This window comes from Pseudophryne corroboree, chromosome 4, assembly GCF_028390025.1.
Source record: "Pseudophryne corroboree isolate aPseCor3 chromosome 4, aPseCor3.hap2, whole genome shotgun sequence".
NCBI lineage: Eukaryota > Metazoa > Chordata > Amphibia > Anura > Myobatrachidae > Pseudophryne > Pseudophryne corroboree.
This window is the reverse complement of record NC_086447.1, coordinates 235,510,743-235,525,741: the sequence shown is the minus strand read 5'-3', so window position 1 is coordinate 235,525,741 and position 14,999 is coordinate 235,510,743. Positions and strand designations below refer to the sequence as shown.

Sequence of the window (14,999 nt, the reverse complement as noted above, 5' to 3'; positions counted from 1 at the left end):
ATATTATGCAAAGATTTTATACTAATACAGTGGCATATTTATATTGTATATATGATTATCCTCCTCCTCCCCCATCCTGCTCATGAATAATTGTTTGTTCTAGGCTGCTCTTTCAGCTGTGATATGAAGGGGCTGCATAGTTGGCATAGTGGTTAGCAAGATGGCTTCATAGATGTCTCTCGTTCCATTCCCATCAATGCTCGAACTGTGTAGAGTCTGTATGTTCTCCTCATGTTTGTGTGATCTCTAGGTTTTGTTTCCTCCCACAATCCAAAAACAAAGTACCTGTGTTTGTGCATGTGGTAGGGAATGTAGATTGTTGGCTTCACTGGGGCAGGGGTTGATATAGAGAATATTATGAGAGAAGGACATTCTGGGAGTCTGATCTCTTGGATTTTAATTTCTTTTAATTTATGTTATTTTTTTTCCCTTTTCTATTTAGCTGAAATCCCTGGACGAAACCTCTGTTGTTGGGAGGATTTCCAAGCAGTGGACTGGCCTTATTAAGGAATCTTTTACAGATGCTGATAACTTTGGAGTACAGTTCCCCATGGACCTTGATGTGAAAATCAAAGCTGTCATTCTTGGCGCCTGCTTCCTTATTGTAAGTTTTCAGAAGCTTTCCCCTAGAGCTGTTCTTCTAACCAAGAAACAATTTGTAGAATATAGTTTGTTTTGTCTCTGTCTTATTTTTCTTTTTTACGTGTTCATTTCTTAAATTCTTTAGTATGTCCTGTTTTAGCACATTGTATCCTTTTGTGCAGAGGTGGCGCTAACTGTTCAGCAAGGGAGGCGTCTAGCTGAGGATGTGCTCTCTCCGCTTTGCTGCCCTGCTGTTGCTGCCATGGCGCCTGTCAAACTGCATGACAGGCCGCGTGTAGCACGATTCCCCGGGTCAGGTCCCTCAGTCTTCTTCCCCTAAACCCCCCCTTCCCCCAAGTAGCTGACTTAACCCTAAGAGGCATGAGTACCCGGCAGGGATACAGGAGAAGTTGAAAGTGAGCTGAGCCTGCAAGTGATTTTACGAGGTGGGGTGAATGGGTGAGGCGGTAGTGGAAGACTGTGGGGGATGGTGGTGCAGTAATAGTAGAGAACACGGGTGGGGAGGGGGCTGGTAGTAGCTGTGGACTACGTGGGATGCCCTCCATTACATAGCACTGCTGAGGGGGGAGGGTTGTTTTTTGTTTTATGCAGTTGTAGGAGGGCGAGGCTAGTAACTTTGGGCTTCCTGGGAACTACTAATATGAGCATTATGTGTGGCGGCACTAATGTGGACATACGTGTAAAGGGCACTACGACCGTTGGCATTATGTGTGGCACTACAACTGTGGACAGTGTGTATGAGGCACTACTGTTGGCATTGTGTATAAGGGGTACTACTGTATGGCGTAATGTGAGTAAGTTTGTGCTACTGTGTGGCATAATGTGAATTGGGTCTACTGTTGTGTGGCCATGACCCTTCCTTGTGAGAGCACCACTTTTTGTGGCGCACACCGAAGAAGCGTGTTGTCCCTTTTTTATGTATGGGAGGGCGCAAATTTATTATTTGCAGGGGGCACAAAACACCCTAGCATAGCACAGGCCTGCTTGTCTGGTAACACAATGGTTTAGATGTGAAGACAGCAAGGTAAGATTTAGAGATTGCATCTGTGTTGCTGAGGGTGAGCTATGCAGGATGCAGAGTCTGCTGTGTTTGCCGTCGGCTCACAATATAAAATTAGAAGGGTATAGGCATTTTCTATATTCCTACTACACTGTATGCAGGGTGATTGCGAATTCACTTGATCATTCCGGAATGACTTAGAAATGCCAGAATAATATTTAATTACCCCATAATTTGCTGGGAAAAAATGGATACTACAGAGCGTCTTCCTGCATCTAACTTCAAATATGCCATGCAGCACAAGATGCCTGGTGTGAGTGAGCCGCCAGGTCCCGTGCAACATTACTAACAGCTGGCGTCTTCTTTTTTTTTTTTTTTTTTTAATGCTGAAAATGCATGCATTGTGACTAGGATGCACAAGGAGACTGTGCTGATTAATTTCATATATGACACTGGTATATTATGTGTATTATCTGTATACGGAGCAGAACAGAACTTCTATTGGACAAAAGCTGTGGCTGCTGCATAGTAGCACTTCATATACAGATTCAGAGGGGTAAATTTACTAAGATTCGTATTTTCCCGTTTCAGGTCAAAGTTCAATCACGAATGACATCGAAAGTGTAAAACTGCAACTTTTTGAATTTGTTACGATGGATTTACTAAGCTGTCGTATTCGGGTTTTTCTTTTCTTCCGATGTCGATGTCATTCGTGTTTTTTTTGTGTTTTTTACGGCAGTGATTAGCAAAACACTGCCGACTTTTTTACAATTAATCTCGGCCGGATCTGTGTGATCCGTGCTGGGGTTCTATTTTTTTTTTTTTTTTAATTAAACACTGTAAAATTAAAAAAATAAATTGCGTGGGGTCCCCCCTCCTAAGCATAACCAGCCTCGGGCTCTTTGAGCCGATCCTGGTTGCCGAAATATGGGAAAAAAAATGACAGGGGTTCCCCCATATTTAAGCAACCAGCATCGGGCTCTGCGCCTGGTCCTGGTTCCAAAAATACGGGGGACAAAAAGAGTAGGGGTCCCCCGTATTTTTAAAACCAGCACCGGGCTCCACTAGCTGGACAGATAATGCCACAGCCGGGGGTCACTTTTATATAGTGCCCTGCGGCCGTGGCATCAAAAATCCAACTAGTCACTCCTGGCCGGGGTACCCTGGGGGAGTGGGGACCCCTTCAATCAAGGGGTCCCCCCCCCCAGCCACCCAAGGGCCAGGGGTGAAGCCCGAGGCTGTCCCCCCCCATCCAATGGGCTGCGGATGGGGAGGCTGATAGCCTTTGTTGTAAAAGAAAAGATATTGTTTTTAGTAGCAGTACTACAAGGCCCAGCAAGCCTCCCCCGCATGCTGGTACTTGGAGAAGCACAAGTACCAGTATGCGACGGAAAAACGGGCCCGCTGGTACCTGTAGTACTACTACTAAAAAAATACCCAAAAAAAGACAAGACACACACACCGTGAAAGTATAATTTTATTACATACATACACACATACATACATACTTACCTTAAGTTCCCACGCAGGTCGGTCCTCTTCTCCAGTAGAATCCAAGGGGTACCTGTTGAAGAAATTATACTCACGAGATCCAGGGGTCCAGGCTCCTCGGGAAATCCAGGGGTAATCCACGTACTTGAAAAAAATAACAAAACGGTGTCCCGACCACGAACTGAAAGGGGACCCATGTTTGCACATGGGTCACCTTTCCACGAATGCCAGAAACCCACTCTGACTTCTGTCTAAGTGGGTTTCTTCAGCCAATCAGGGAGCGCCACGTTGTAGCACTCTCCTGATCAGCTGTGTGCTCCTGTCCTCACTGACAGGCAGCACACGGCAGTGTTACAATGTAGCGCCTATGCGCTACATTGTAACCAATGATGGGAACTTTCTGCCCTGCGGTTGACCTAAAGTGACGTCACCGCTGAGCAGAAAGTTCCCAGCATTGGTTACAATGTAGCGCATAGGCGCTACATTGTAACACTGCCGTGTGCTGCCTGTCAGTGAGGACAGGAGCACACAGCTGATCAGGAGAGTGCTACAACGTGGCGCTCCCTGATTGGCTGAAGAAACCCACTTAGACAGAAGTCAAAGTGGGTTTCTGGCATTCGTGGAAAGGTGACCCATGTGCAAACATGGGTCCCCTTTCAGTTCGTGGTCGGGACACCGTTTTGTTATTTTTTTCAAGTACGTGGATTACCCCTGGATTTCCCGAGGAGCCTGGACCCCTGGATCTCGTGAGTATAATTTCTTCAACAGGTACCCCTTGGATTCTACTGGAGAAGAGGACCGACCTGCGTGGGAACTTAAGGTAAGTATGTATGTATGTGTGTATGTATGTAATAAAATTATACTTTCACGGTGTGTGTGTCTTGTCTTTTTTTGGGTATTTTTTTAGTAGTAGTACTACAGGTACCAGCGGGCCCGTTTTTCCGTCGCATGCTGGTACTTGTGGTTCTCCAAGTACCAGCATGCGGGGGAGGCTTGCTGGGCCTTGTAGTACTGCTACTAAAAACAATATCTTTTCTTTTACAACAAAGGCTATCAGCCTCCCCATCCGCAGCCCATTGGATGGGGGGGGACAGCCTCAGGCTTCACCCCTGGCCCTTGGGTGGCTGGGGGGGGGGGGACCCCTTGATTGAAGGGGTCCCCACTCCCCCAGGGTACCCCGGCCAGGAGTGACTAGTTGGATTTTTGATGCCACGGCCGCAGGGCACTATATAAAAGTGACCCCCGGCTGTGGCATTATCTGTCCAGCTAGTGGAGCCCGGTGCTGGTTTTAAAAATACGGGGGACCCCTACTCTTTTTGTCCCCCGTATTTTTGGGACCAGGACCAGGCGCAGAGCCCGATGCTGGTTGCTTAAATATGGGGGAACCCCTGTCATTTTCCCCCCCATATTTCTGCAACCAGGATCGGCTCAAAGAGCCCGAGGCTGGTTATGCTTAGGAGGGGGGACCCCACGCAATTTTTTTTGAAAAAATAAGCACTTTCCCACCCCTTCCCACTGATATACATGCACGGATCTCATGGATCTGTGCATGCCTATCCAATCACGAATAAAAAAAAAAGGTCTGGTTTTTTTTAGCACTTTTTTACGAGTTGTAATTTTTCACGGCAGTGTTTGTTTGTTTTTTGCTTTGCACTTCTTAGTAAATGACCGAGATTCATACTTAAACAGCCGCGTTTTGACCGATGGTGTATTCATTCGTAATTTTTTACTTGGACTTGCAAAAAATTACGAATGCCCTCATCTCTGCCGTGATTAGTGTTTAGTAAATTATCGAGATGACACTTTGATGAAAAAACGGCATCTCGGTCAAAATCGGGAGCTTAGTAAATTTCCCCCAGAGACTCCGTTGCACACAGATATACAGTACAAGTGTCACATATCACATTACTCAGCACAGTCTCCTTGTGCGTTCTAGTTGCATTGCATCAATTAAGATGCATTTTCAGCAAAAAAAGACTCCGGCGCTAGAAGATTCAGCCTGCCGAGGGGCTGTTAAGCGTGACTGCAGCAAAGATGTATGAGGACACATCTGTACATAGATGGAGTTTTTCTCGTTGATTTTAATGTGAATCGCCTTTTGAAATTAATATTTAAAAATTTTAGTTTTTCACATTAACATATACAGGAGTGTCTGAGCTCATGTCCTTGTTACAGTGGTAAGGTGCTTTACTATAGCCTATGGAGGGAAAGTAAAAACCATTGTGAGGCAATGAACCAGTGCATGCTTTTGTTAGTGTCCATTGAGTGTGAGCCTATGTTCTCACTCTCCCTTTTTTTTGTTTTTTTTTGTTGCTTTTATTAAGCAAAACTACATCAATAAAAAAATAAGAATTTACTCACCGGTAATTCTATTTCTCGTAGTCCGTAGTGGATGCTGGGAACTCCGTAAGGACCATGGGGAATAGACGGGCTCCGCAGGAGACTGGGCACTCTAAAGAAAAGATTAGGTACTATCTGGTGTGCACTGGCTCCTCCCTCTATGCCCCTCCTCCAGACCTCAGTTAGGGAAACTGTGCCCGGAAGAGCTGACATTACAAGGAAAGGAAATTTTGAATCCAGGGTAAGACCCATACCAGCCACACCAATCACACCGTACAACTTGTGATAACCTTACCCAGTTAACAGTATGAACAACAACTGAGCCTCACTCAACGGATGGCTCATAACAATAACCCTTAGTTAAGCAATAACTATATACACTTATTGCAGAAAATCCACACTTGGGACGGGCGCCCAGCATCCACTACGGACTACGAGAAATAAAATTACCGGTGAGTAAATTCTTATTTTCTCTGACGTCCTAGTGGATGCTGGGAACTCCGTAAGGACCATGGGGATTATACCAAAGCTCCCAAACGGGCGGGAGAGTGCAGATGACTCTGCAGCACCGAATGAGCAAACACAAGGTCCTCCTCAGCCAGGGTATCAAACTTGTAGAACTTTGCAAATGTGTTTGAACCCGACCAAGTAGCTGCTCGGCAAAGTTGTAAAGCCGAGACCCCTCGGGCAGCCGCCCAAGAAGAGCCCACCTTCCTTGTGGAATGGGCCTTCACCGATTTTGGATGCGGCAATCCAGCCGCAGAATGAGCCTGCTGAATCGTGCTACAGATCCAGCGAGCAATAGTTTGCTTTGAAGCAGGAGCACCCAGCTTGTTGGGTGCATGCAAGATAAACAGCGAGTCAGTCTTCCTGACTCCAGCCGTTCTGGAAACATATATTTTCAAAGCCCTGACTACGTCCAGCAACTTGGAGTCCTCCAAGTCCCGAGTAGCCGCAGGCACCACAATAGGTTGGTTCAAATGAAACGATGACACCACCTTTGGGAGAAATTGGGGACGAGTCCTCAATTCTGCCCTGTCCATATGGAAAATCAGATATGGGCTTTTACATGACAAAGCCGCCAATTCCGACACACGCCTAGCCGATGCTAAGGCCAACAGCACGACCACTTTCCACGTGAGATACTTTAGTTCCACGGTCTTAAGTGGCTCAAACCAGTGGGATTTCAGGAAATCCAACACCAAGTTAAGATCCCAGGGCGCCACTGGTGGCACAAAAGGGGGCTGAATATGCAGCACTCCCTTAACAAATGTTTGAACCTCAGGCAGTGAAGCCAGTTCTTTTTGAAAGAAAATGGATAGGGCCGAAATCTGGACCTTTATGGACCCCAATTTTAGGCCCATAGTCACCCCTGACTGTAGGAAGTGCAGGAAACGACCCAGTTGGAATTCCTCTGTAGGGGCCTTCCTGGCCTCACACCAAGCAACATACTTCCGCCATATACGGTGATAATGTTTTGCTGTCACGTCTTTCCTAGCCTTTATCAGCGTAGGAATAACGTCATCCGGAATGGTATGAGAGGAAGAGGAGGAAACACATATACCGACTGGTACACCCACGGTGTCACTAGGGCGTCCACAGCTACCGCCTGAGGGTCCCTTGATCTGGCGCAATATCTTTTTAGCTTTTTGTTGAGGCGGGACGCCATCATGTCCACCTGCGGCAGTTCCCATCGGTTTGCAATCAGTTGGAAGACTTCTTAATGAAGTCCCCACTCTCCCGGGTGGAGGTCGTGTCTGCTGAGGAAGTCTGCTTCCCAGTTGTCCACTCCCGGAATGAACACTGCTGACAGTGCTTGCACGTGATTCTCCACCCATTGAAGAATCTTTGTGGCTTCCACCATTGCCATCCTGCTTCTTGTGCCGCCCTGGCGGTTTATATGGGCGACCGCCGTGATGTTGTCTGACTGAATCAGCACTGGTCGGTTTCGAAGCAGGGGCTCTGCTTGACTCAGGGCGTTGTAAATGGCCCTTAGTTCCAGTATATTTATGTGTAGAGAAGTCTCCAGACTTGACCACAGCCCTTGGAAGTTTCTTCCCTGAGTGACTGCCCCCCACCCTCGGAGGCTTGCATCCGTGGTCACCAGGACCCAGTCCTGTATGCCGAACCTGCGGCCCTCGAGAAGGTGAGCACTCTGCAGCCACCACAGAAGAGACACCCTGGCCCTTGGGGACAGGGTGATCAGCCGATGCATCTGAAGATGCGATCCGGACCACTTGTCCAACAGATCCCACTGAAAGATCCTCGCATGGAACCTGCCGAAGGGAATGGCTTCATATGAAGCCACCATCTTTCCCAGGACTCGCGTGCAGTGATGCACCGATAACGGTTTTGGTTTCAGGAGGTCCCTGACCAGAGATGCTAATTCCTGGGCCTTCTCCACCAGGAGAAACACCTTCTTCTGTTCTGTGTCCAGAATCATACCCAGGAAAAGCAGACGCGCGTCGTAGGAATCAGCTGCGACTTTGGAACATTCAGAATCCAGCCGTGCTGTTGCAACACTTCCTGAGAGAGTGCTACGCTGATCAACAACTGCTCCCTGGACCTCGCCTTTATGAGGAGATCGTCCAAGTACGGGATAATTATAACCCCCTTCTGCCGAAGGAGTATCATCATTTCGGCCATTACCTTGGTAAATATTCTTGGTGCCGTGGACAGGCCAAACGGCAACGTCTGGAATTGGTAATGACAGTCCTGTACCACAAATCTGAGGTACTCCTGGTGAGGTGGATAAATGGGGACATGCAAGTAAGCATCTTTGATGTCCAGCGACACCATAAAATCCCCCTCTTCCAGGCTTGCAATAACCGCTCTGAGCGATTCCATTTTGAACTTGAATTTCTTTATATAAGTGTTCAAGGATTTTAAATTCAGAATGGGTCTCACCGAACCGTCCGGTTTCGGTACCACAAACATTGTGGAATAGTAACCCCTTCCCTGTTGAAGGAGGGGGACCCTGACCATCACTTTCTGGAGGTACAGCTTGTGAATTGCCGCCAGTACTACCTCCCTTTCCATGGGGGAAGCTGGCAAGGCTGATTTGAGGTAACGGCGAGGGGGGGGGGGGGGGGTCGCTTCGAATTCTAGCTTGTACCCCTGAGATACAATTTGTATAGCCCAGAGATCCACCTGTGAGCGAACCCACTGGCTGCTGAAGTTTCGGAGACGCGCCCCCACCGCACCTGGCTCCGCCTGTGGAGCCCCACAGTCATGCGGTGGACTTAGTGGAAGCAGGGGAGGAATTTTGTTCCTGGGAACTGGCTGCATGGTGCAGCTTCTTACCTCTACCCTTGCCTCTGGCAAGAAAGGATGCGCCCCTGACTCTCTCTTGCCTTTCTGAGAACGAAAGGACTGCATTTGATAATACGGTGCTTTCTTAGGCTGTGAGGAAACCTGAGGCAAGAAAGTCGACTTTCCAGCTGTCGCTGTAGACACGAGGTCCGACAGACCGTCCCCAAACAATTCCTCACCCTTATAAGGCAAAACCTCCATGTGTTTTTCTTTTTCATCCACTAGGGGTCACTGGAGTACTCTTGGGATATGGACGGTTTCCGTAGGAACAGGGCACTGAATATTTAAATTTAGAACACTCCACCCCTCCATATCCCCGAGTACCTCAGTGTTTTTTCTGTGCTCGATAGCAACAGGTCGTTTGTGGCTGGGTCCACAATTACTTTGAATTTCATTTTTATTTTTATATTTTTCTATTTTATACACATCCGTTTCCCCCTTCCAAAAGGCAGGGTCAGGGATAGTGCAAGCTGCTGATAGCAGCAGTGGCGTGTCGGTCCTCTCTAAAAGAGCTCCCTCACAGCCACACAGAGACCTCCTGCTCAGGCTGGCCGGCGCTTGTACAGAAGCCCCGTCGGAGCCTCCTCACAAGCTGCAGGACTGAAGGTATGTGAACGGGGCGGTCAGCTCCCGCTGCCGCCCCGAGGTGTGGGGACATTGGTATGCGCCGGGCTGCAGACTGCCTCCGGCCGCTGCTCGGCCCGCTCACACGGCTCCGGCCGCCGCAGCTGCTCTGCCCGCTGGCCGCCGCTGCTGCTCTGGCCGCTCACACTGCTCCGGCCCCCACCGCTGTATTCCCGCTGCTCACAGCGCTCGATGCCCGGCTCCCGCGGCTCACAGCACAGCACGATCCCCGCTCTCTGTCTTTGCCATTGCGCCCGATACCTGGCTCCCGCTGGCGGCCCCACACGCTGCGCTGCCCGCCGCTCTGCATCTGAAAGAGCATGCAGGCATTACCTCAGGGGGGCAAGAAACGGAGATAGATAACAGAGGGGCAATAGAAGGGGGCAATACATAAGAAAAACCTGCAGCAACAGCAGATGTTAGGCTGCAGGGGTATTTACACAGGTTTTCATAGTAACTGTACTGTGATTATATTTGAGAGCATGGCAGCCATTTTAACCATGCTTCCTGTGTCTTCCTCTGTGATTCCAGAACGTTCCAGTACTACATCTCTACTCCACCGGAGGCGCAGGGGTGTTAGTGGGAATTTGGGATCACATTTCATAGTACTGGCCACGTGTACTGCACTTGGCCAGATATATATATATAGAGACACCTTACTACTATTTTACTGAGTCGTGCAAGTGTCTGTTTTTTGTGTATTGTATTGTCTGTCGCCATAATGAGTAAGGCACCAGCAAAGACTAAAAAGCATAATTGCAAAGTCTGTAGCAGTGTGTTACCGGATGGATCTACCACATGTACAGTATGTTTTGTGGATTCGGTTCAGAATACAATTTCTGCTCCAGTTTTACAGCCTATTTCCTCACCGAACCCTCCTTGGGAAATGTTAGCAAATGTACTGGCTGGGTTGCAATCAGAATTGACCGCCGCTCGACAGGAGCGGGAAACGGCAAGATCTGAGTCTAGGGTGAGACCGCCAGAACTACCGGAGGCGTCTCCGCCTTGCGTAAGGTCCAAATCCATTTTGGGTAAACGGGATAAATTTCATATGTCTTATGATTTTCCAGTTTCTGCTATTTTGCATTCTGACGATTCCATGCCAGATCTCGCGGAACAAGATGAGGGTGAGGAGGGCGAAGTGGAGTCAGATGGTGAGGATTTTAACAGTTCCGGCATTGATGATCTCATCAGAGCGGTGCGTCAGTCTCTGAAGTTTACTCAAACTGAGGAGCCTCTCACAAATGATCAGGTCGTATTTACTAAACGACAAAAAACTCCAATAAGTTTTTCTGTCTCAGAATCTCTTAATCAGATGTTAGTAGAAACACGACAGAATCCAGATAAACGGTTTTCTATACCTCGCAGATTTAAGTCTAGTTACCCGTTTCCAGACTCGGTAACATGTACATGGGAGAATCCACCAATAGTTGATTCGTCAGTGTCGAAGCTTACCAAGAAATTAACCATACCAGTGCCAGCAGCTACTACGCTTAAAGACCCTTCAGATCGCAAGATAGAAACTATGCTAAAGTCCATGTATGTAGCAGCAGGTGTGATGCTGAGACCTGGATTGGTTGGCATCTGGGTCACTAAGGCGCTCATAATATGGATTACAGAACTCAAATCTGCTTTACATGACGAAAACCTGATACTTCTTGCTAATCAAATGGGTGAGGCTGTAGAGTATCTCTGTACAGCGTCTACTGATGTCTGTCAGCTCACTTCTCGTATTTCATCGTCGCTAGTTACGGTCCTGAATTGGACGCATGGATTGCTGAGGCTACGGGAGGAAAGTCTGTTTTCTTACCATTGCCTCCACCGGTATCAAGAAGGAGGTACGCTGGACCTTCGTTCAAATCCTTTAGACCTCAGTCCTTTCGAGGACGTGGCAGAGGAACAGCCACGCCTGCTAGACGTGGACGTGGTTTCCAACAAACCAACACAAGTCGCCAGGACGCTAAGGTTACCGACAAACCAGTGGCATGACGGGCTACCAGCCCATCTCGGTTCTTCGATTGTGGGAGCACGCCTTCAGACGTTCTATTTGGCGTGGTTCCACACATCCGCGGATGGGTGGATCCGCAATTTAGTGTTAAAAGGTTACAAAATAGAGTTCGACTGTCTTCCGCCTCTGCGGTTTTTCAAGACAGGATTGCCTATGTCGGACGACGAGAGGGCGGTTCTGCAAATTGCCATTCAGTCCCTACTGGATTCAGCAGTTTTGATTCCGGTCCCTGTACATCAACAGGGTCAGGGTTATTATTCCAGTCTGTTTGTGGTACCGAAGCCGGATGGCTCAGTCAGACCAATATTGAACTTAAAGGGTCTCAATCAGTACGTAACTTACTACAGATTCAAGATGGAGTCTCTGCGTTCCGTGATTGCGGGTTTAGAGCCAAAGGAATTTATGATTGCGCTAGATCTCAAGGATGCGTACTTACACATTCCAATTTGGCAGCCTCATCAGAAATTCTTGCGGTTTGCAATACGCCAGAACCATTACCAGTTTCAGGCTCTACCGTTTGGCCTGTCGTCAGCGCCTCGGGTATTCACCAAAGTGATGTCTGTGATAGCTCATCTCAGATCCCTGGGAGTGACAATAGTTCCGTATTTAGACGATCTGCTCATCAAAGCTCCGTCTCAACAGATGCTTCTCCAACATGCGCTGCAAAAGTACGATGTACTGGTTCACCACGGTTGGATTGTCAACTTCGAGAAATCACATCTAATTCCGTCTCAACGCCTTCAATTCCTAGGTATGATTCTCGATACGGTCAATCAAAGAATTTACCTACCACAACAGAAAGTACAAATTCTACGCCATCTAGTACAATTAGTGCTCAATCCACGCACAGTGTCTGTACACTTGTGCATTCGCCTCTTAGGCACAATGGTGGCAGCTTTCGAAGCGCTTCAGTTCGGACGATTTCACTCGCGTCCATTTCAACTGAATGTGCTCGCCCAGTGGTCGGGCTCGCATCTGCAGATTCACCACAGGGTGAGGTTGTCGCCAAGGGCAAGAGTGTCTCTGCTCTGGTGGCTCAAGGAACACAATTTAACCGCAGGGAGACTGTTCGGAGGCTGGAATTGGATAATTCTAACGACGGACGCCAGTCTCAGAGGTTGGGGAGCGGTAATTCAAAATTGTCAGCTCCAGGGTCTCTGGGCGGATCACGAAAGATTGCTGTCTATAAATGTCCTGGAACTCCGCGCAATTTACAATGCGCTACGACAAGCAGTGCACATGATTCGCTCTCAGCCTGTCCAAGTGCAGTCAGACAATGCGACGGCGGTCGCATACATCAACAAACAAGGAGGAACGAGAAGCCGCATGGCAATGCGAGAAGTAGCTCGAATCCTCAATTGGGCGGAATGCCACCAGGTGATATTGTCGGCCGTGTTCATTCCGGGAGTGGACAACTGGGAAGCGGATTATCTCAGTCGTCGGGATTTTCATCCAGGAGAATGGGCATTAAATCCAGAAGTGTTTCACATGTTGGTTCAGCGATGGGGTTATCCTCAGGTGGACCTGATGGCGTCTCGACACAATCACCAAACGTTTCAGTATGTGTCCAGAACAAGAGATCCAAAGGCAGTGGCGGTGGATGCTCTCACTGTCGCGTGGCCGTACAGTCTTGTGTATCTTTTTCCACCGTTTCCGTTGCTCCCTCTGGTGCTAAAACGGATCAAAAGAGAGTCGGTCACAGTCATACTAGTGGCGCCTCATTGGCCTTGGAGAGCTTGGTTCTCGGATCTCCAAGGACTACTCGCAGACGATCCTTGGCCGCTCCCACTACGTCCAGATCTGTTACAACAGGGTTCGTTCCTTTACCCCGATTTAGCGCGGCTGCGTTTGACGGGGTGGCTGTTGAGACTGCCCTCTTAAGAAGAGAGGGCATCCCAGAATCAGTTATACCAACCATGTTACGAGCTAGGAAGCCGGTTACGGCAGCTCATTATTACAGAATATGGCGTACCTATATAGGTTGGTGTGAAGCTCGGAAGTTTCCGACATCATCTTTCAAGTTATCCCGCCTTTTGTTATTTCTACAGACGGGTTTAGATGGAGGACTGCGTTTATCTACACTAAAGGTGCAGGTATCTGCTTTGTCAATTTACTTTCAAAGACGATTGGCTCTATTGCCGTCTATACACACTTTTTTCCAAGGTGTCCTTGGGGCCAGATGGGATACATCCAAGGATACTAAAAGAACTTAAAGAGGTGCTGGTAGCACCATTGACAGAATTATTCAACCAGTCATTAGCTACAGGAGAAATTCCAGGGGACTGGAAAAGAGCAAACGTAGTCCCACTGCACAAAAGTGGAAGCAAGGAAGAGGCAAACAACTACAGACCAGTGAGTCTTACATCAGTAGTAGGGAAATTGATGGAAACACTCTTAAAAGAAAGAGTTGTAGATCATCTCAAATCCGGCAATTTACTGGATCCCAAACAGCATGGATTCACTGGGGGAAGATCATGTCAAACAAATCTTATTGACTTTTTTGATTGTGTGACTAAAGTGATGGATAAAGGTGGAGCCATGGATATAGCTTATCTTGACTTTAGTAAGGCTTTTGACACAGTTCCACATCGCAGACTGCTAAATAAACTTGAAAGTTTGGGATTGGATATTAGGATTATTGAATGGATAAGATCTTGGTTGAAGGATAGAAAACAGAGAGTTGTGGTAAATGGAGTGCATTCACAGGAGGGAAATGTTACCAGTGGAGTACCCCAGGGATCTGTACTTGGACCAGTGCTTTTCAATATCTTTATTGGTGACCTTGCAAATGGGATTAAAGGGAAAGTATGCCTTTTTGCAGATGACACAAAGGTATGCAACAGGGTAGACACATCAGGTGGGGTAAAACAAATGATTGAGGATCTAGGTAGACTAGAGGAATGGTCAAGAGTCTGGCAATTACAGTTTAATGCCAAAAAATGCAAAATCATGCACTTGGGTCTCAAAAATCCTAAAGCTAAATACAGTATTAATGGCACTATACTGGAAACTACTGAGGAGGAAAGGGATCTAGGAGTCACTATTTCAGATGACTTAAAGGCAGGTAAGCAATGTAACAAGGCAATGAGGAAGGCTAGTCAGATGCTTGGCTGCATTGGGAGAGGAATCAGCAGCAGAAAGAAAGAAGTAATAATGCCACTGTATAGGTCATTGGTACGGCCTCATCTAGAATACTGTATTCAGTTCTGGAGGCCATATCTTCAAAAGGATATTAATACATTAGAAACTGTACAAAGGAGGGCAACTAAAATGGTGCATGGCCTACATCACAAAACATACCCAGAAAGACTAAGAAATCTCAATATGTATAGTTTGGAGCAGAGAAGAGAAAGGGGGGACATGATAGAAACTTTCAAATATATGAAGGGTTTTAACAAAGTCCAGGAGGGAAACATTCTCCAAATGAAGAGAAGCAATAGGACACGAGGACATGCACTGAGACTGGAGGGGGGGAGGTTCAGGGGAAATTTGCGGAAAAATTATTTCACAGAAAGGGTAGTGGACAAGTGGAATAGCCTCCCATCAGAGGTGGTAGAGGCTAAGACAGTAGAGCAATTTAAACATGCATGGGATAGACATAAGGATATCCTTACAAAGAAA

The 14,999-nt window shown here is 47.5% G+C and overlaps 1 protein-coding gene across 2 annotated transcripts in view; it reads left to right on the top strand.

The window, feature by feature from the left end:
• LOC134909271 (phospholipid scramblase 2-like) overlaps positions 1 to 14,999 on the top strand; it is a 128,497-nt gene that overhangs the window by 88,539 nt on the left and 24,959 nt on the right. For both annotated transcript variants that reach the window (XM_063915970.1, XM_063915971.1), the window contains exon 8: positions 443 to 604. In XM_063915970.1, coding sequence (XP_063772040.1) covers positions 443 to 604 — 162 coding nt within the window. The remainder of the gene's footprint in view (positions 1 to 442; positions 605 to 14,999) is intronic.